Source organism: Anomaloglossus baeobatrachus, chromosome 3 (assembly GCF_048569485.1).
Source record: "Anomaloglossus baeobatrachus isolate aAnoBae1 chromosome 3, aAnoBae1.hap1, whole genome shotgun sequence".
Lineage (NCBI taxonomy): Eukaryota > Metazoa > Chordata > Amphibia > Anura > Aromobatidae > Anomaloglossus > Anomaloglossus baeobatrachus.
In genome coordinates, this window is record NC_134355.1 from 129324255 (window position 1) to 129345654 (window position 21400).

General features: G+C 40.0%; 1 protein-coding gene across 1 annotated transcript in view; it reads left to right on the forward strand.

Annotated features, from left to right (window-relative positions):
- The window catches only part of ACTN2 (actinin alpha 2), a 141482-nt gene that overhangs the window by 107948 nt on the left and 12134 nt on the right, over nt 1–21400 (forward strand). The window contains exons 13-20 of the mRNA XM_075339440.1: nt 5087–5195; nt 8117–8257; nt 8387–8569; nt 11465–11599; nt 11796–11975; nt 15366–15512; nt 17283–17348; nt 21110–21268. Coding sequence (XP_075195555.1) covers nt 5087–5195; nt 8117–8257; nt 8387–8569; nt 11465–11599; nt 11796–11975; nt 15366–15512; nt 17283–17348; nt 21110–21268 — 1120 coding nt within the window. The remainder of the gene's footprint in view (nt 1–5086; nt 5196–8116; nt 8258–8386; nt 8570–11464; nt 11600–11795; nt 11976–15365; nt 15513–17282; nt 17349–21109; nt 21269–21400) is intronic.

The window sequence follows — 21400 nt, forward strand, 5'->3', positions numbered from 1 at the left end:
TGATCATCTGGCTGGCTACAAAAAGTGTTTACAAGCTGTGATACTTGCCAACGGGGGTGCTGCATCATCCCATTTTCCTTTTTTGCCAATTTAAAAATGTAAAAGATGAAAATAAATATATTTTTTGCCTAAAATACAAAGGAAATGTGTCATTTTTAACATTACTTTTTAGACATCATTTCATCTTCAACTTGCTTAACTGTTCACAATATTAGTAACTTTGACCAGGGGTGCTCAAACGTTTGCAGGTCATTGTATCACTTAAAACCATGGTTAATTATGGTTTACGAATGTGTCCATATAACATAAAGCAAAAAATAAATTTTGTTATTTAGAACATAACCTGTATTATTCATTAAAATAAATATGGTCACAGTCTCACATTGATTAAAATAACCTCTATCCAAAGTATATAATTACAAGCAAAAATGTCATACGGTTGCCCAAATTGAGTCAAGGCTGCTATCAGGATACCAGACATCCAGAGGAGGTGAGCTGACAACATTGCTTTGTGTAAAGTATATAATTAATACACAAACCAAAGGCAAATTTTTTTTTATATATAAGCAAAATAAGTGGCAGGGTATATACATTGTCATCCTTGACTGACAGTGGTCAATCTTGATAGACGTGGGCAGTATAAAAAAAACGAAAAAAACAAAAAAAAAAAAAAGAAAGCACCCCAAGCAGTAAGGTGTATAGCTAGTAAGCAGTAAGGTGTATAGCTGTTACATGCCAATACAATGGTCTATATCACTGATAAGGTGGTCCATCAAAGAAGATCCACCCAAACCAGTATAAGAATAAAACTAGCAATTTCATAACCATACCACATATTAAAAAAAACAATGTGTATTACAGATAGAATAAGAAAGGTAGGAACAATCTCACCCAATTTGCGTAGTCATGGCATTTTAGTTCATGTCCCATTGACTCCTAGTTCTCCTCCTTGGAAATCGGATACTAACCTTGTAAAGCCCTATAAACTATTATGGCCCTGCTTATTCCCAATATCTTCCGCTTTGACAAGGGCAGTCCACTGCTTACCCCTTTTTAGTGAAAGCCCTAGACTCCCCCTCTGTGCTCTCCCGACACGTTTCTTCCATCTGGGCTCATCAGGGAGGCTTATCACGTATCTATCAACTGTGTGCAGAATTATTAGGCAAGTTGTATTTTAGAGGATTTTTTTTATTATTGATCAACAACTATGTTCTCAATCAACCCAAAAGACTAATACATATCAAAGCTTAATATTTTTGGAACTTGGAGTGTTTTTTTTTAGATTTGGCTATCTTAGGAGGATATCTGTTTGTGCAGGTAACTATTACTGTGCAGAATTATTAGGCAACTTAATAAAAACCAAATATATTCCCATCTCATTTGTTTATTTTCACCAGGTAAACCAATATAACTGCATAAAATTTAGAAATAAACATTTCTGACATGCAAAAACAAAACCCAAAAAGCTAGTGACCAATATAGCCACCTTTCTTTATGATGACACTCAACAGCCTACCATCCATAGATTCTATCAGTTGCTTGATCTGTTTATGATCAACATTGCGTGCAGCAGCTACCACAGCCTCCCAGACACTGTTCTGAGAGGTGTACTGTTTTCCTTCCCTGTAGATCTTACATTTTATGAGGGACCACAGGTTCTCTTTGGGGTTCAGATCAGGTGAACAAGGGGGCCATGTCAGTATTTTTTTCATCTTTTAGACCTTTACTGGCCAGCCACGCTGTGGAGTAGTTGGATGCATGTGATGGAGCATTGTCCTGCATGGAAATCATGTTTTTCTTGAATGAACGATACCGACTTCTTCTTGTACCACTGCTTGAAGAAGTTGTCTTCCAGAAACTGACAGTAGGTCTGGGAGTTGAGCTTCACTCCATCCTCAACCCAAAAAGGTCCCACAAGTTCATCTTTGATGATACCAGCCCATAACAGTACCCCACCTCCACCTTGCTGGCGTCTGAGTCGGAGTGGAGCTCTCTGCCCTTTACTGATCCAGCCTCTGGCCCATCCATCTGGCCCATCAAGAGTCACTCTCATTTCATCAGTCCATAAAACCTTTGAAAAATCAGTCTTAAGATATTTCTTGGTCCAGTCTTTACGTTTTATCTTATGTTTCTTGTTCAAATATGGTCGTTTTTCAGCCTTCCTTACCTTGGCCATGTCCCTGAGTATGGCACACTTTGTGCTTTTTGATACTCCAGTAACGTTGCAGCTCTGAAAAATGGCCAAACTGGTGGCAAATTGCATCTTGGCAGCTTCACGCTTGATTTTCCTCAATTCATGGGCTGTTATTTTGCGCCTTTTTTTGCCCAACACGCTTCTTGTTGGCTATTTGCCATGAAACGGTTGATTGTTCGGTGATCACGCTTCATAGGTTTGGCAATTTCAAGACTGCTGCATCCCTCTACAAGACATCTCCCAATTTTGGACTTTTCAGAGCCTATCAAATCTCTCTTCTGACCCATTTTGCCAAAGGAAAAGAAGTTGCCTAATAATTAAGCACACCTTATATAGGGTGTTGATGTCATTACACCACACCCCTCCTCATTACAGAGATGCAGATGCACATCACCTGATTTACTTAGTTGGTAGTTGGCTCTCAAGCCTATACAGCTTGGAGTAGGACAACACGTTTAAAAAGTATCATGTGATGAAAATACTCATTTGCCTAATAATTCTGCACACAGTGTATATGCAATATAAAGGGCTAAGGTGCAGACAACCTTGTCGGGGATGTGCATCTATCCAGCATTAGAACGATTTCAAAGGAGGAGGAACAGGAGTCAATGGGAAATGACTACATAAATTCGGTGAGATTGTTCCCATCTTTCTTATTCTATCTGTAATACACATTTTTTTTTAATGTGGCATGGTTATGAAATAGATTAATATTTTTATTCTACACTGGTTTAGGTGGATCTTCTTTGATGGACCACCTTTATCAGTGATGTGGAACCTTGTATTGGAATATAACATATTTCTAGCTATATCCCTTACTGTTTAGAATGTTTTTTTTTTGTTTTTATATTAACCATCTCTATCAAGATTGACCACTGGCAATCAAGATTCCAAGATTGTGTTACAAGGTTTGCATTAAATTTCTGTATCATTCTTTCTTTGGAGTGGTCTACACCTGTAATGTTATGTTGAAAAATCAATAATCTATTATATAAAAAAAAAATTCCAATATTGACCACTGTCAGTCAAGATTGACAATGTACTATATATATGTGTATATATATATATATATATATATATATCCTACTAGGTGTTCTGATTATAAGTAAAACATTATTTTGCCTTTGATTTGTGCCCTAGTTCTATACTTTGGATAAAGGTTACGTTAATCAGTTTGATAATGTGGCTGTATTTATTTTAATAAATCAATATTAAAAATGATGTTCTAAAAAAACTCATTTGCTCTATTATACATTATGTTTTGTGTGGTAGATTACCGGTATACTGGATGAGGAGATTGATCTTCTCCTCTTACCGATTTTGCTTTATTTGAATTTTTTTCATGTGCCCGTAAACCATGTTGGCTGTCCGTGATTTTTGGATAAGTTGTCCACACAAAATAAAAAATGGAATTGGAAACCCTGTTTTCCAACAAATCTATATGTCAATCTTTTCAGTTCTTCCTGGGCTATAACAGGACACTGGGAGATCAGACTGCTTATTCATTGTGATAGGTTCCTTTTAAGTAGGTCTGATGCTTCAGGCTGAACCTCAGACACAATCTAAAGTGGTATTGCCATCTCCTTCTATCCCAATATATCGTAAATATAATATTATTATTATTAATAATAATAGCAAATACCTCCAATTAGAAATGTAGTATAGTTCTCCTGATTAACTATGTCTCTTACCTCATGTGCAGGGCATTGCAGCTTAGGTATCCATTCTTACAACTATTCATATAGTGGCAGTTAGCTAGCTAGTTAGTTGTTCTTAGTCGTAACAATGGATATCTAAGATGCTGCCCTGCACATGATGTAAGCAACATAGCTTAATCAGGAGAACTGTATTACATTTCTAATTGGAGATATTTGCTTTAATAATAAAATTAAAACATTACATATTGGCATAGAATCTTGGAGATAGGAATACCCCTTTAATGTGACACAATTGATTTAAAAAGCCATATAGTGTCACGATGTGACTGCAGAATAGCGAAGGACAGTGGGCTCCTGTGCTCTCCCTCATGCTAGGGGACCTTAGGCTATCGCTAACCTCAGGGATACCCCTAATGGTGGAGACACCTGAGTCCTGTGCCTGTCTAGTCTCCTGACCAGATCTAATCTGTTACCCTCTCCGGAAGGAGCAGGAGTGTGATGGAAACACAGATTAAGACAGACAGGGGAAAACCAAAACTCAGACACACTGCAAACTCACAGGAAAAAACAGTAAGAGACTAAAGGAGAAAACCAAAAGCAGGAAGGTAGCAACAAAAAGACAACAAGGGTTAACACCACAACCGCTCATAGCAATAATGCAGAACAACAAGTCTGGATCACAACACCTCACCAGACCAGTATAGGTAACTATAGCTGGCATTAATGAAATAGTCCAGCCAGCATATATAGTAAGGGAGCAAACATGATTGGCTCTCCCACAGCATGTGATCAAAGAGACTAACAAGCAAACCAGCAGAGATGAACTCTTGCTAGATTGCCTAAGCCTGTGGGTTGACGCCCCTGTCTCCGTGTGATGATCACAGACCTCAGGGAAGTTAGCAGGCAGAGTGCAATAATCTGTAGTTTCACAGATCCTGAAGCCCCCATGACAGTTGGCGATGCCTGCAAAAATCTCTTTGTGACATATAGCAGCAATATTGTATTCTTCCCAGCTTAATCTCTTGTACTTACCTTATTGATTTACCCTTTAACTATTAACGTTATAATATGAATGGAAATCAGTGGCTATTCTCGTTGCTATGAAGATGTGATTACCATGTTGTGGGATACGTAGATATAAGTTACCAGGAAGAATTACAGACACAGACTTCACATCCATTGTTTTGGTGCAGTTTTGTAGCACAATAATCTCCTTGTCTTTTTCTCCACCCAGTGAGCTGGACTATTATGATGCAGCCAGGATTAATGAAAGATGCCAAAAGATTTGTGACCAATGGGACAGACTGGGAACATTAACCCAGAAAAGGAGGGAAGCTCTTGAGGTGGGTCATAAAATAGTAGTATTTATGCATGAGTTTGAAAATACAATGATATTACTTTTAAGGGTTCTAATAAAGGAAACTTTGAGTAGAAGTTTATATTTTTCACTATTATACCTTTACATAAAATATATACACATAAGACTGCAGGAATCATGGAAATTTCTAGGACTGCAAATCAAAATAAAGGTTGACAAAGGAGGGCACAGTCCTAACAACTGTCAAGCCTTTCATTGCTAGAATAGGAAAACATTAATGAGTACAACTCATAAATTACACTGAATTTGGCTCTGGAGCAGAGGCTGAATTACGGTGCCTGCAGTGAATAGAGCCTCTGCTCTCATATCTTTCCTACTATAGATGAGGTTTCTTGATAGACAAGACTTATGTCCTGCCAATAATAAAGGAAAATATGCAATAAATTGAGAGTAATTATTGAAATCAATGCGGTGTTGTGTGCACATTAACATATATAAATATTCTGCTTTTTACTTGTAAAGTATAAAACAAACTAAAGTTCTGCTCAATTACTCTATGATATTAAGAAACATTTGTAATGTCTTAAGGCCGCTTTACACGTAACGACATCGCTAACGAGATATTGTTGGGGTCACGGAATTCGTGATGCACATCCGGCGTCGTTAGCGACGTAGGTGCGTGTGACACCTACGAGCGACCGCTAACGATGCAAAATACTCACCATATCGTTGATTGTTGACACATCATCCATTTCCCAAATATCGTTGCTCATTTTGGACGCAGGTTGTTCATCGTTCCTGAGGCACCACACATCGCTACGTGTGACACCCCAGGAATGACGAACAATACCGTACCATTGTCCTCCAGCGATGAGCTGGGCGTGACTTTCATGTGGCTGCTCTCCACTCCCCGCTTCTATTGGACGCCTGCCGTGTGACATCGCCGTGACGCCGCACGAACCGCCCCCTTAAAAAAGTAGTTGTTCGCCGGCCACAGCGACGTTGTTAGGAAGGTAAGTATGTGTGACGGGTACAAGCGATATTGTTCGCCACGGGCAGCTATTTGCCCATGAAGCACAAACGACGGGGGCGGGTGCGAGCGCTAGCGACATCGCTAGCGATGTCGCAGCGTGTAAAGCCCCCTTTATAGTCATGAACGCTCGGCCACCAAATCATGTGTAGGGAGAATTGAGGGAAGATGGTTACTGTCTACAAGAGTGTTCAGCCAACAGTTGTATAATATCTATGGCCAGCCGTGTCGTGGTGTTTCTGTGCAGTTATATGATCTGTTGTCTGAAAAGCCATTGTAGGCTAAGAATAGACGGAAAATAGACTGATAGACACTTTTGGGTTCCTTTAGTATTTCTGATTCGCATGCAGAATTATCTCTGTCCCATGGACCATGGTTCCTATGACATCTCACATTCGTCTGAGAACCTTGAAGCATTTGCACACGCGAGTGAAAATTAGTGCTTCTTTCTTTTAGTAGCTTCTGACTTGACATTTAGGGGTACTTTGCACTCTGCGACATCACTAGCCGATGCTAGCGATGCCGAGCGCGATAGTACCCGCCCCCGTCGCACATGCGATATCTTGTGATAGCTGCCGTAGCGAACATTATCGCTACAGCAGCTTCACATGCACTTACCTGCCCTGCGACGTCGCTCTGGCCTACGACCCGCCTTCTTCCTAAGGGGGCGGGTCGTGCGGTGTCACAGAGACGTCACACGGCAACCGTCCAATAGAAGCGGAGGGGCGGAGATGATCGGGACGTAAACATCCCGCCCACCTCCTTCCTTCCGCATAGCTGGTGGAGGCAGGTAAAGAGATGTTCCTCGCTCCTGCGGCTTCACACACAGCGATGTGTGCTGCCGCAGGAACGAGGAACATCGTATCTCCTATTGGTGCGACATTATGAAAATGTCCGACGCTACACAGATCACCGATTTACGACGCTTTTGCGCATCTAGGCTTTACACGTTGAGACGTTGTTACTGGCGCCAGATGTGCGTCACTTTCGATTTGACCCCGACGATATCGCAGTAGCGATGTCGCAATGTGCAAAGTACCCCTTAATGTTCCTTCTAAGATTTAAATGACCTGTTACCTTAGCTGTGACTTCCCTAGAGAGACTGAATGGGAGTTGATATGTGTGGACCCAGGAGGAAACCTAAAGAGTCTCATGATGCCGTATCACAATCTTCAAAATACAATAATGGTGTAACATGAAGAAATGTATTTTATCTAATTTTACCTTTTATCTCAATATTGAAGTAGCCATGGACAAAATATTGAAGCCTGATCTCTTCTAGCTACAGTTTGTTTTTTATTGCAGCAAAAACTTGTTTTTTAAAAGAACATATACTGCTCCTAAATACTGATTTCCCTTTCTGAAATATTCTTGAAGGAAAAGAGCACAAAGGAATAAAGTTATAAAGCAGCACAAGCCACCTGTGAACACAGTCATGTGGTGGATCTTATCTTCTGAGGAATCATGCAGTCCCATGTCAGCTGCCACACTACTTAATTGTTGTCCCAAAGACCTAGATTCATTATTATGATCCCCCTCCAGCGGCATCCATGGCATATAGAGTAAAGTGAGATTTACCGGCCTCAGTGTCATCTGTACACGGCACATGCATTGGTTGCTGCTGGAGATGGGTTTTATTGATGTATCCTGGCTTGTGTGGGGATGCAGGACTTCTCAGAAGACCAAGACCACCCACATAACTATTCAGAGGGAGCTTGTGCTTCTCTATAACTTTGTTTTTTTCCTTAATGCTTTATATTTCAGGCAGTGATTTTTTTTTTTTAGAAGTCTTACTATCTTGTATACCGCTGTTGAGGTGGACTAAGTGATGTATATGTAATGACTAGGCCCCTTGGATGATGGATGGTGTACCCATTCCCTAGTGCTTATTCTAGACATTATTTTTCTCTATACAGCGCACAGAAAAACTTTTAGAAACTGTTGATCACCTTCACCTAGAGTTTATTAAGAGGGCCGCACCTTTCAATATCTGGATGGAGGGAGCCATGGAAGATCTGCAGGACATGTTTATTGTCCACAGTGTGGAGGAAATTCAGGTGAGCACTTGCCTTTATCTTTGGGTAACTAGTCCTAGTGTAGCTTTTTCATTGCTTTCTGTTGAGTTATTGCTGTGTATAATGGTTGTTGAGGTAAAATAGACTGAATTTACTTCTTTTTTTTTTCAGAAACTAATTGCCGCGCATGAACAATTTAAAGCCACACTGCCGGAAGCAGACAGTGAAAGGCAAGCAATTATAGGCATCCAGAACGAGGTGGAGAAAGTGATTCAGAGCTATAACATTAGAGTATCTTCAGTGAATCCATACAGCTATATTACCCTAGAAGAACTCCGCACCAAGTGGGAAAAGGTAAACCAGGGACTAAGGAATCAACAGTCATAGAATATGCTCCTTGGCTAAAAAACGGGTCATTCCTAACATCTATATTCATCTTTGAACATAATTTGCTAGTTCACATTTATTAATTTATACCTTAAATTTGTATTATCAGTTCATCTTGTTTTTTAAGATCTCTGCTCATTGTCATTCGATAGGAATATGTATTGCTTACAGCGGTGGAATAAAGTCTGTTCTGGTCATGTGGTGGATACCCAGGTTCTCAGATGACTACACAGCCCGGATTACTGTGAAGAGCCATTCACAAGTGTGTCCATCCATGACCAGGACAGTTTTGTCATTCATGGAAGTTCACAATAAAAAGTTTCTTCTGAATAACTGCAGGAAAGCCACAAGGAACTAATGTAGATAATATGTTGAATATTTGCCAAAAAAGAATGATTTTTCTTGGCGGCTCAGGCAAACCCAACTACCCTTTTGCAATCCCAGCCCAAAAGTGAACATTCCTGGCCGTTTTAGAACTCGTCCAACTCCTGAGTAGTCCCTAGACTTGACTTTGAGGGCTCTATTTGGGGCATTGACATGCTGTTTAGAGTACAGGAGATCAGAAAGTTTGACTTTTTCGCTGAAACCTTAATGAGCCTTGAGCAAGGCTATTCCACAGATAAATAAGTCTCATAGTAGAGAAGCTTGCTTCGGAGTTTGAACTTTTTTTTTTAATTGGAGGAAGTGCCCCCTTGTCTTTTGAGGGGGGTTTCCATGGAACAACTTTTGACCATATTTTTAATATGTGCCCTTTACAGTATACACTTATTTAAATCTACATATTTTAACTTTTAGCTTCAGAATCTTACCCCAAAATACATTTGTATAAAATTAGCATTATAGAGACTCTGTCACCAGGTTTTTACTATTTAATGTTAGAGCAACAAGATGTAGGAGCAGAGCCTCTGCCTCCAGGGATGTATCACTTGCTGGGCTGCTTGATGACGTTTTTATAAAAACACTGTTTTATCTTCTAGTAGTTCTCTGAAAGTTAAGCTCTACATAACCCTGCTTGCACCACTGATTGACAGCTTTCTGTGTACACTGTGCATAGATAGAAAGTTGCTAATCAGTGGAGGGTGCGGAATTACACACAGCTGGAGGACTACATAGCATGTGTAGCACTCCACGGGGCAGGTGGTTAACCTACTCTTTGCATGGCTGTTGCGGGTCAGGTCAGGCGATGTCAAGGGTGGCCTTGCCCGGTTCCGTTGCCCCGAGGCGTATATTAAATGGTGGGGAAAGCAGGGTGTTGGGGAAAGTTTGTCGTGACGCCACCTGTGGTATGCGGTCAGGGAGTAGCCACCGCTGCACAATTCCTCACCGGGGCAGGTGTTATGGCAGGTGGGATGCTGTCACTCCCCACAGGGTGGATAACGGGGACATGGCAGTCCCCTGGGAGCGCCGCTAAACAGAGTCTAATTGGGCAACTGCGGTTTTAGTTTTTTTTTACTCACTGATTTAAAGCTGCACCCAAGTGCTGGAATCTGCCGTTGAGGGCTCCAGTCAATCCCAAGCAAGTAAAGGGGCCACCACTGGTGTTTGAAGAGAGAAAGAGAGAGCATGTCCTTTTCCTAGGATGTTCCCCTCAGCAGTTAAGTACCCTGAGCTCCCGCTCCTAGCCCCGGGCCTAGCAAAGTCCAAGTTTTCCAGAGATGTGTTGTCAGAACCATGGTCCCGACTCATCTGTCTGCGTGTGACCAGAGCCTCAGGGGTGCCACACATGCAACAAGTAGTCCTCTAGGATAAGCTCCTGCTGGTAAAATAGTGATTTTATAAAAACTGCAGCAAGCAGCCCAGTCAATGACATATCTTTTGTATCAATATCTGTGCTCCCACATACTGCTCTCAGATTAAATAGCAAAAAGTTGAGAACAGATATGTACAGGCTTTGTTTAGGTCTAATTTTTGTTATATGTCGTTTACATTAATTTTTAGGCTGTGTGCCCACGATCAGGGTTCTCGGTGTTTTGGACGCAACATGTTATTGCTGTGTCCAAAATGCTGTGATGTACAGTACAAGCATAGTGGATGGGATTTCTAGACGTCACATGCCCACTGTGCTTGTTTTGCCCGCAGCGAAAACTGACCTGTGGTTCGGTTTCTAGAATCGCAGCATGTCAATTTATTGCTGCGGAGCTGCGTGTGTTCTCTGCAGGGAGACCAGAGAGAAGGACCACAGCTGCCCAAACTCTGATCATAGGCATGGACCACTGCAGTCTCCTGCAGATAGTACTCATGGCCCTGCAGGAGAGGACTTGCTGTGTCCAGGATTCAGCATGTCCGGATTGTGGGTACATAGCCTTACAGGATTAATGTGTGCATTTTTAAGGCAATTGTGACACTACAGAAACAAAATGGAGGTTTGTAACAAATGGCATAGTCAAACCCCTATTAGATATGCCCTTAAGAACGTAGTTCTTCACAGACGTGCCACCTGGCTTGGAGAGAGCAATACAATTAGTTCCTGTTGCTCTCTTAAAGGAGAACAAAACCCTCTAGGAACGCTGTTTTATTTCCGTTGTTTATGGGGTTGGTGCTGTTTATACAAGGCAAATAAAAAGTACAAAGGTCGTTATTAGCAGGTGTCCTTAAAACTCATGTTAGCATATGTGCCTAATATGTGAGCAGTCAAGCCATCAGCATGTTTTTGAAGGAGCAGATTAGCATCTCTACAATGGGTTATTTTAAGGAACTCACTCAATTAATGGGGTCCAGGTCTATAGAAGTAAAACATTTTATCTTAAATCATCTAGTTCTTGATAGAGGACATAAAAAATATACACATTTAGTTTATTTTATTGATATTAAATATTAAATATAACTGATTTCTGATATAAGAAATATAATATTTCCATAAAGGTGAAAAGGCTTGTACCTGCTAGAGACACATCTTTACAAGAAGAACTGGCGCGTCAACAAGGTAATGAACGCTTGCGCCGCCAGTTTGCTGCTCAGGCAAATGTCATAGGACCATGGGTTCAGACCAAGATGGAGGTAAGAAAATAAAATGTACTTAACGTATATATAATCAGGATAATAAACTCTCATATGTCAAACTCTTTACTGAAATTCATATGTTTCTAAGGCTAAATTTTCCCAGACTATTACCGGTATATAGTGCTAATATTCATTAAGGTGGATTATATGACAATCTAGACTATTCTTGATATGTGATATCTCTGTTCTGCAGGAAATCGCTCGCAGCTCCATCGATCTGAGTATAACACTTGAAGATCAGATGAACAGCTTGAAGCAGCAAGAACAGAACATTATCAACTACAAGCATAACATTGATAAACTGGAAGGCGATCACCAGATTATACAGGAGTCGCTCATTTTTGATAACAAGCACACTAATTACACTATGGAGGTATGACAAATTGTGGTCCTATGTAAAGAGTTATGTACTATCACATGTAAAGTTGTCCTAAACGTTAGATAGCTGTCAGACGAAAAATCAGTTGGCTAACATGTCTACGGCTCCCCCACATAAAGGAACACTCTGTTTTGTCGAGTGTTCCTGTGTTCTCTATGAGAGAGCCGCTTATGTTGCCCACAAATAAAAGGATCGGATAATTGAATTCCAGCCATCTGATACCTATGTGCCCCAACATAAATTGGGGATAATTGGGAGGCTTCCATATATAGTAGATGGTAGTCCAATACTACTAAAATTGGTGGAGGGTTAAGAAAATATTTATCTATTGTGTATGGGGCAATAAGCGTTGTGGTTATTCATTGTAACTAAAGGATTACGTTTTTTTTTTACACATATATATATATATTTATATATATATATATATATATATATATATACAGTCATATGAAAAAGTTTTGGCACCCCTATTAATGTTAACCTTTTTTCTTTATAACAGTTTGGGTTTTTGCAACAGCTATTTCAGTTTCATATATCTAATAACTGATGGACTGAGTAATATTTCTGGATTGAAATGAGGTTTATTGTACTAACAGAAAATGTGCAATCCGCATTTAAACAAAATTTGACCGGTGCAAAAGTATGGGCACCCTTATCAATTTCTTGATTTGAACACTCCTAACTACTTTTTACTGACTTACTAAAGCACTAAATTGGTTTTGTAACCTCATTGAGCTTTGAACTTCATAGGCAGGTGTATCCAATCATGAGAAAAGGTATTTAAGGTGGCCACTTGCAAGTTGTTCTCCTATTTGAATCTCCTATGAAGAGTGGCATCATGGGCTCCTCAAAACAACTCTCAAATGATCTGAAAACAAAGATTATTCAACATAGTTGTTCAGGGGAAGGATACAAAAAGTTGTCTCAGAGATTTAAACTTTCAGTTTCCACAGTGAGGAACATAGTAAGGAAATGGAAGAACACAGGTACAGTTCTTGTTATGCCCAGAAGTGGCAGGCCAAGAAAAATATCAGAAAGGCAGAGAAGAAGAATGGTGAGAACAGTCAAGGACAATCCACAAACCACCTCCAAAGACCTGCAGCATCATCTTGCTGCAGATGGTGTCAATGTGCATCGGTCAACAATACAGTGCACTTTGCACTAGGAGAAGCTGTATGGGAGAGTGATGCGAAAGAAGCCGTTTCTGCAAGCATGCCACAAACAGAGTTGCCTGAGGTATGCAAAAGCACATTTGGACAAGCCAGTTACATTTTGGAAGAAGGTCCTGTGGACTGATGAAACAAAGATTGAGTTGTTTGGTCATACAAAAAGGCGTTATACATGGAGGCAAAAAAACACGGCATTCCAAGAAAAGCACTTGCTACCCACAGTAAAATTTGGTGGAGGTTCCATCATGCTTTGGGGCTGTGTGGCCAATGCCGGCACCGGCAATCTTGTTAAAGTTGTGGGTCGCATGGATTCAACTCAGTATCAGCAGATTCTTGACAATAATGTGCAAGAATCAGTGATGAAGTTGAAGTTACGCAGGGGATGGATATTTCAGCAAGACAATGATCCAAAACACCGCTCCAAATCTACTCAGGCATTCATGCAGAGGAACAATTACAATGTTCTGGAATGGCCATCCCAGTCCCCAGACCTGAATATCATTGAACATCTGTGGGATGATTTGAAGTGTGCTGTTCATGCTCGGCGACCATCAAACTTAACTGAACTGAAATTGTTTTGTAAACAGGAATGGTCAAATATACCTTCATCCAGGATCCAGGAACTCATTAAAAGCTACAGGAAGCGACTAGAGGCTGTTATTTTTGCAAAAGGAGGATCTACAAAATATTATTGTCACTTTTATGTTGAGGTGCCCATACTTTTGCACCGGTCAAATTTTGTTTAAATACGGATTGCACATTGCACAATATTACTGAGTCCATCAGTTATTAGATATTTGAAACTGAAATAGCTGTTGCAAAAACCCAAATTGTTATGAAGAGAAAAGGTTAACATTAATAGGGGTGACCAAACGTTTTCCATATGACTGTATGTATATATATATATATATATATATATATATATATATATATATATATAAAATGTAAAAACTTAATCCTTTAGTTACATATAAATATATAATATTCTATGTATAATATATATATATATATATATATATATATATATTTTTTGTACACCTTTTAAATGCTTATAGATCGGTGTAAGTCTGGCTCCTGAGATCCCCCCCACTGATCACTCAATAGACAATAATTGAAAAGTGTGCCTGAGAATTGTGTTCGTGCACAGAACAGCCTATGGCTTTTAATTGAATCGGTGCCTCACTCTGTGCCCTCGCTCAAGTAAGAGCTGTGCACTCACCTCCCAAGTTAGACACTTCTAAGTTGTCTTTTGAGTGATCGATCACCGTGTTAGGACCCAGACCTCCATCAATCTACAAGCATTTAAAGGGAACCTGTCTGGTCCCCAGTGCACCCAGAACCACGAGCAGTTCTGGGTGTATATCTATATTCCCTCCCTAACAGTCCCAGGCTATAGTAGCACACATAAACAGATCTTTAGAAAAAGTATTTCTAAAGATCATTTATGAGATGCTAATTAGGGCTGTGATTAGTAACAGGAGCATGATAACCTGTTTTACAATGCCCAGCGTCATGTCATACTAGCGTCTTTGTACTCATCAGAATTGAGCTTCTTTGAAGCCGGGTGTATGCGTATCAGGCTTTAAAAACATTCACTGTCCATGATCGAAAGTCATCCACACTTCCAGACATGCACACTACTCAGAAACCGGGTGTATGTGTCCCGGCTTCAGAGAGGAGTAGTGCGCATGTCCGGAAGTACGGACATCTTCCGATCATGGGTAGGGAGTGTCTTTGAAGCCTGGTACGCATACACTCTGCTTCAAAGAAGCTCAATGCTGACCAGTACAAAGCCGCAAGCATGCGCAGCTTTGTATCGTGCTGCCATGACGCTGGGCATTGTAAAGCATGTTATCGCGCCCACAGGAGCATCAGAACAAGCTAAGTGCGCCGACTAACCAGGGAACTAACGCCCCTGTGACTAGTCACAGGCCTAATTAGGATCTCATAAATAATCTTTAGAAATACTTTTTCTAAAAAATCTAATTATATATGCTACTATATGCTGGGACTATTAGAGAAGGATTTTAGATATGCACCCAGAACTGCTCTTGGTTGTGGGTGCACTAAGGACCTGACAGGTTCCTTTTACAGCTCCTACAAAAATAGATAAGATAATCCTTAAATGGTCAGTTACTCTTTATTATTTTTTATCTTATTATTTAGTATGTTCTTTGTGTATTGGAACATGACCGGCCTTTTTTGTCTCATGCAGCACGTCCGTGTAGGATGGGAACTTCTGCTAACTACAATCGCAAGAACAATCAATGAAATTGAAACTCAGATGCTCACGCGGGATGCCAAAGGCATTACACAGCAGCAGATTAATGAATTCCGCTCTTCATTCAGTCATTTTGATAAGGTATTATTATAGTTGAAAATGGTGCAAGGTCAGTACTAACCTGAAAGGTAGACATTATTGATCTTTGCATATGTCCTACACAGTTTCATGTTATTTTTATAGTTCTTCAGTGGATATTTTCCAAGCAACAATAGAACTTGTGCATCATATCAATATATCATCTATATATTTCTAAGCAAGTATCAGTGACAAATGTGACATTGTAATTCCCTAGTAATCTAGGGCAAGAACAGAATATGTTACCTCCATCTGTCGTGCTGCACAAAACGCCGCCTTATCAGTATGACACAGGAGCAATCCTTTCATGGCCAGCTAATTTAGGCATGATGCAGTAAGCGGTGTACATTGTGTTTAGTGATATTTATAGACTGACAATCCATGAGGAGATACCGTAATATTTTGCCAAGGTTATTTTATATCAAACTCCAACTGCAAAGATTTGAAAGAATCTTCTCTGTAAAAACTACAATCCACTACTACTTATTTCTAGAAATGAGCTAAATTATTTGAGGACTTTGCTCCAACAGCTCTGTTGGTAAACTTTATAACCAAGCCCAAAAAAAATTATTAGAAGTGCTTTACGCTTAACACAAACTGAATATGAACCAGAACCCATGTGGTGTGATATGATGTATCTCAGGGGTTAAAAGAGATTCCTGCAAAATAATATTGAATTAAATACTTTATTACTTAAAATAAATATTAAAAACAGGGAAAAAAAACTCCTATGAGGGAACATATGGATAGCCTAAAAAACTGGGAAGCTAGGAGGTACTTCACATGTGGTGCAATTCAATTGCAAAATATAAGTCAACGGTAGCTAACACATATCCAATGACAACAAGTCCGATGCAAGCATGGTAACCCAGCTATAAGAAAAGTGCATACATTCATAAATATATATATACACAGATCAAAATTCATAAGGTGCACACTTGCATATGTGGCTGGTAAACATTATATAAAGTAAAGTGCAGCCATAAATTAAAGTGCATGTATAACATATATCTGATATTCACTCTTTGAATAGATACAGATACAGGGCATGTATTAATCAGAAGAAAAGCACAAAAGGATATAAGGCAGGTAAAAATAGTCAGTAAAAAAGGTAAAGTGCACATAAAGTTAAAAAAAAACCTATTAGACATCACCATATCAAATTGATGGAATACACTTCCATAGGTTTTAAACACACCCTCCATGCTGAAGTGACATGAATAAATACAAATAAATACCTTTACCCGCCCGGATATTATCTGGAGAAGTGCACACATCAATCAAAAAGTGGATGAATTTTCAAACTTCATAAACTTGGATTTCACAGCCTAAACATCCGAGCTGCCCACTAATGGTATGTACAGCCTGTGCCTGATAGTGCCAGTACTGTACTGGCTTTACCTTATATACCAAAATCCTGATGTTTTGTTCCCTTTAAAATTTTAAAAAGAACTCTTTACCCTTTACTGGATCCAGTGCTGCCTCTCTGCCACAGCTCCAATCTTTATGTACAGGCTGCAGCGGTGACATGAAGACAACATCCATGCACCCAATAATCTAATCTAATAATAGAATATCTATAATCTAACACTGCAGCTCAAAAATGACAAAAAAGAGGGCTAATCAACTGTAACTGTATAAGCCTTTAAGCTATAGCCAAATCCGATTTATTACATATCATATATTCCATCCAATTCTCTGAAAACTGGAAATTGCGTTTTGGAATAATTCTGACAAAACATGTGACCACTGATCTCATGTACCACTCAACAGAGAAAGAAGGGGATGATGGATCACGAGGACTTCAGGGCATGTCTCATTTCCATGGGTTATGACCTGGTAGGTAATGTGCATTTATTTTTTGTAAATATGTAATTGCTCACTATTCTTTATGGTATCACACAAAAATGTATGATGTGCTTATTCCCAGTGCAATATAGTTTACTGCCATTAAAAACAGTATGGTTAATTTTTAGCGTGAACCTCAGCTCTCTCTATATATAGTCAGATGTACATATTGTGTTAAATGTCTATTTATTGTTTGATCACAAAAATTTAATCTTTTTAAGAAATGTCTAGATGTTGCAGGTGCCATTTGATGTTCTTCTGCTCCCCACTTAGAATGTTGTGTCCTCGCGACACGATACCCATAGTCTAACAGGCAGCTCAACCGATCTACTGAAGTGCAATAAGAAAACTGTTTCTTGAGGTCTATCCAGCTTATCGAATGTTAAAGGGTAGCTGTCAGCTGATACATGCTGCCCAAACATGGATCAGCCACTGGCTGTACAATCACAAAGTATTTTTAACTCAACACAATTGCTATCACCTGAGCCCAGGTAGATAGCAAAAATCCAACACTTATCTGAGAAGCAGCAACCACAGAAGTCTCTGGAGCAACAGTAGATGACCACTGCAGACCACAGATAGAAATAAACTATAAACTGCACCCAAGCACCCCAGGGGATGGTTAATAAAGGAAGTCAGAAGATAGCAATTGAGTAGAAAAACTGATAGTTCCCAGGGTCATAGAGTCTGCTGGCTGCATAAACAGGGAACTGTCAGATACCAAAACATGTGCTGCCAATCTCTGCGATCTTCTAGCACTCACTGACACTAGATTGTCAGCCAGCCATGATACATCTGTGACAGGACATGACACATCCGTGACAGTTGCATCATTGGATTCAGGATCTCTTTGCCTACATCATGCTACTCTCAGATGAGGTAGAAAAAAAAATCTACTGACAGATTTCTTTTAAAGGGAATCTGTCACCAGCTTTTTGCTCCCCCATCTAAGAGAAGCATAATGTAGGGACAGAAATCCTGATTCCAGCGATGTGTCAGTTACTGTGCTGTTTGCTGTCATTTTGATAAAATCAATGTTTTCTCTGCTGCAGATCTAGCAGTTATACAGAGCTCATGAAGATGCTGGCTATTTGGCAGCATGTCAAGTAGTCCTGTAATGATAATCTACTGTTGATTAAAGAGTGATTTTATCAAAACTACACTAAGCAGCCCAGTAAGTGACAATCGCTGGAATCAGAATCTCTTCCCCTACATTATGCTGCTCTCAAATGAGGTGGCAAAAACCTGGTGACCGATTCCCTTTCATGCTGAAGGCACAACACAGAATGTTCACCTAATGTAACTAATACCATTGGTCTGCCAGCTTTATAACACAGGAGAATTTCTTAAAGATTCCATCTACAGTTGAAGCCAGACGTTTACATACACCTATCTAAAAAAACACATCTGCATGTTTTTCTCACTATGTGGCTTGAAATCAGAATAAACCTTTCCCATTTTAGGTCAGATAGGATTAGCAAAATTATGTATCTTTGCCAAATGGCAGAATAATGAGAGAGAGAGAGAGAGAGAGAGAGAGAAAGAATGTTTTAAGGCATTTTTATTACATTCTGCAAAGTCAGGAGTTTACATACACTAAGAGAACTATACCTTAAAAAATATGGGATAGCTCATATGATGATGTCATGTCTCTGGAAGCTTCTGATAGGTTTATTGGCAACAGCTGAGTTAATTAGAGAGACACTTGTGGATGTATGTTAATGCTCACCTGAAACACGTTGCTTCTTTGTGTAGTAACATGGGAAAGTCAAAAGAAATTATCCAAGATCTAAGGAAGAAAATTGTAGTCTTGCACAAGTCTGGTTTATCCTTGGATGCAATTTCCAAATACCTGAAGGGGCCCCGTTTATCTGTACAAACAATTATAAGCAAGTACAAACAAAATAGGAATGTCCAGCCATCATACCGCTCAGAAAAAATATGGGTTCTGTGTACCAGAGATGATTGTGCTTTGGTCAGACATGTGCATATCAAGCCAAGAACAAAAGGAAAAGACCTTGTGAAGATGCTGGCGGAAGCTTGTAAGATTGTGTCATTATCCACAGTGAAATGAGTACTGGATCAACTTGAGCTGAAAAACCACTCTGCCAGGAAGAAGCCATTACTCCGAAAGAAAAATAAAAAAGCCAGATTAATGTTTGCAAATGCACACAGGAACAATGTCCTTAATTTTTGGAGACATGTTCTGTGGTCTGACGAAACTAAACTTGAACTGTTTGGCCACAATCACCATCGTTAGCTTTGGCTGAAAAAGGGAGAAGATTTGAAGTCTAAGAACACCATCCCAACTGCGAAACATGGGGGTGGCATCATCATGTCGTGGGGTTGTTTGCTCCAGGACGGACTGGTGCTCTTCACTAAATAGATGTCATCATGAAGAAAGATGATTATGTGGCAATACTGAACCAACATCTCAAGACATCAGCCAGGAACTTAAAGCTTGTGTGGAAATGGGTCTTTGAAATGGACAATGACCCGAAGCATACTACCAAAAAAAGTACCAAAAGCGCACAATTCAGCAGCATGTTTAGATTTCATGATGTCACATCCACTTTGCTTGCACTTTTAGTCCAATTTCACATGTAGCGTAAATGCTGGGTGGTTTTTCTGCCACTTTTTTTGCACATTATTTCTGCTGTGTTTAATTATCCAAGCAAAGTGGATGTGATTTCAGGAAAAGACGCCAATGAGCTCTGCAGTTTTGGTGCTTTTTTTTTTTTTGTCTAGAGATTTCTATGTGGAGCTTAAAAAAACACATGGAAAAATCTGCAGTTACTTTAAGTACAGAATCAAAGCTTTTCTGTACTATAATAAAGAGGATTCACATCTTCACCAGAAATGCATTAAAAAATAAGGGAAAAGGCATAAAAAATGCAGCAAAAATGCAATAACCAGAAGAAGATTTTTATTGTGTAGTTTGGTGCGCACAGCAGTAGAAAACAAAAAACACAGGATTTCTACAATGTGTGAACTTAGCCTTACAGACACAAAAAAAGCAACATGTCATGTAGTTAAGCGTATATAAATATGAGAAAGTGCTGGCTGATATGACAATGAATGAATGAATGAATGAATGAATGAACAGTCCAGGGCATCTGCTGAATGTTCCTCACTGCCAAATGGGTGTGGCTTGGGGGTGTGGCTAGGGGCGTGGTCAAAATTTGCCATTTTGCGCACCACATGCTTTGTCCTTTTTTCTGTTCTTGAGGTATGCCACATGAGATGATACGCAGGGGTGCAGACAGATAGAAGAGGGCCCCTGTGCAAGTAGCAAATGTGGAACAGTGTCACTGTACATCAGTGTCGGGCTGGCTATCGGAGAAAGCGCCAGTAATACCAGGCCTGGCCACGGTTACCTGTACTAAACTCGGGAGCTGTCACCTGAGCTCCGGAGTACAGCCTGGACTGAACTCAGGGTTTGCAGGAGTGAACCTCAAGCACCGACTGATTCCCTGGCGATTGTGGTTCAGTTCATGTCACAGCTGCGGATAGGCCGGGCTGAACTCTGGAGCTCAGGTGTGAGCTCCAGAGTTTAGTACAGGTAACTGCAGCCAGGCCTGGTATTACTGATGCTTCCTCCGGTAGCCAGTCCGACACTGATGTAGAGTGACAGTGTTCCACATTAGTTACTTGCACAGGGGCTCTTCGGTAGCCAATCTGATTCTGCCCTACATCATGTCTTTATCTATATTTGTAATAGGTAACATTTTGTCATTCGTGATTTCTTTTAGGGTGAGGCAGAGTTTGCACGGATCATGGTATTGGTTGATCCCAATAGCTCGGGAACAGTGTCTTTCCAGTCCTTCATTGACTTCATGACAAGAGAGACGGCTGAGACTGATTCATCAGAGCAAGTTGTTGCTGCATTCAGAATTCTGGCTGCTGATAAGGTTAGTAAAATAGTTGTTTGCCTTACTAAGCTTGGGGCTAGACGATGACCTTGACTGTAACATAGATTGCATGGCAGAATATCGCTTTGTGCTCCTGCTATATTGCAGTATAATAGACGTCAATGGGGTCAA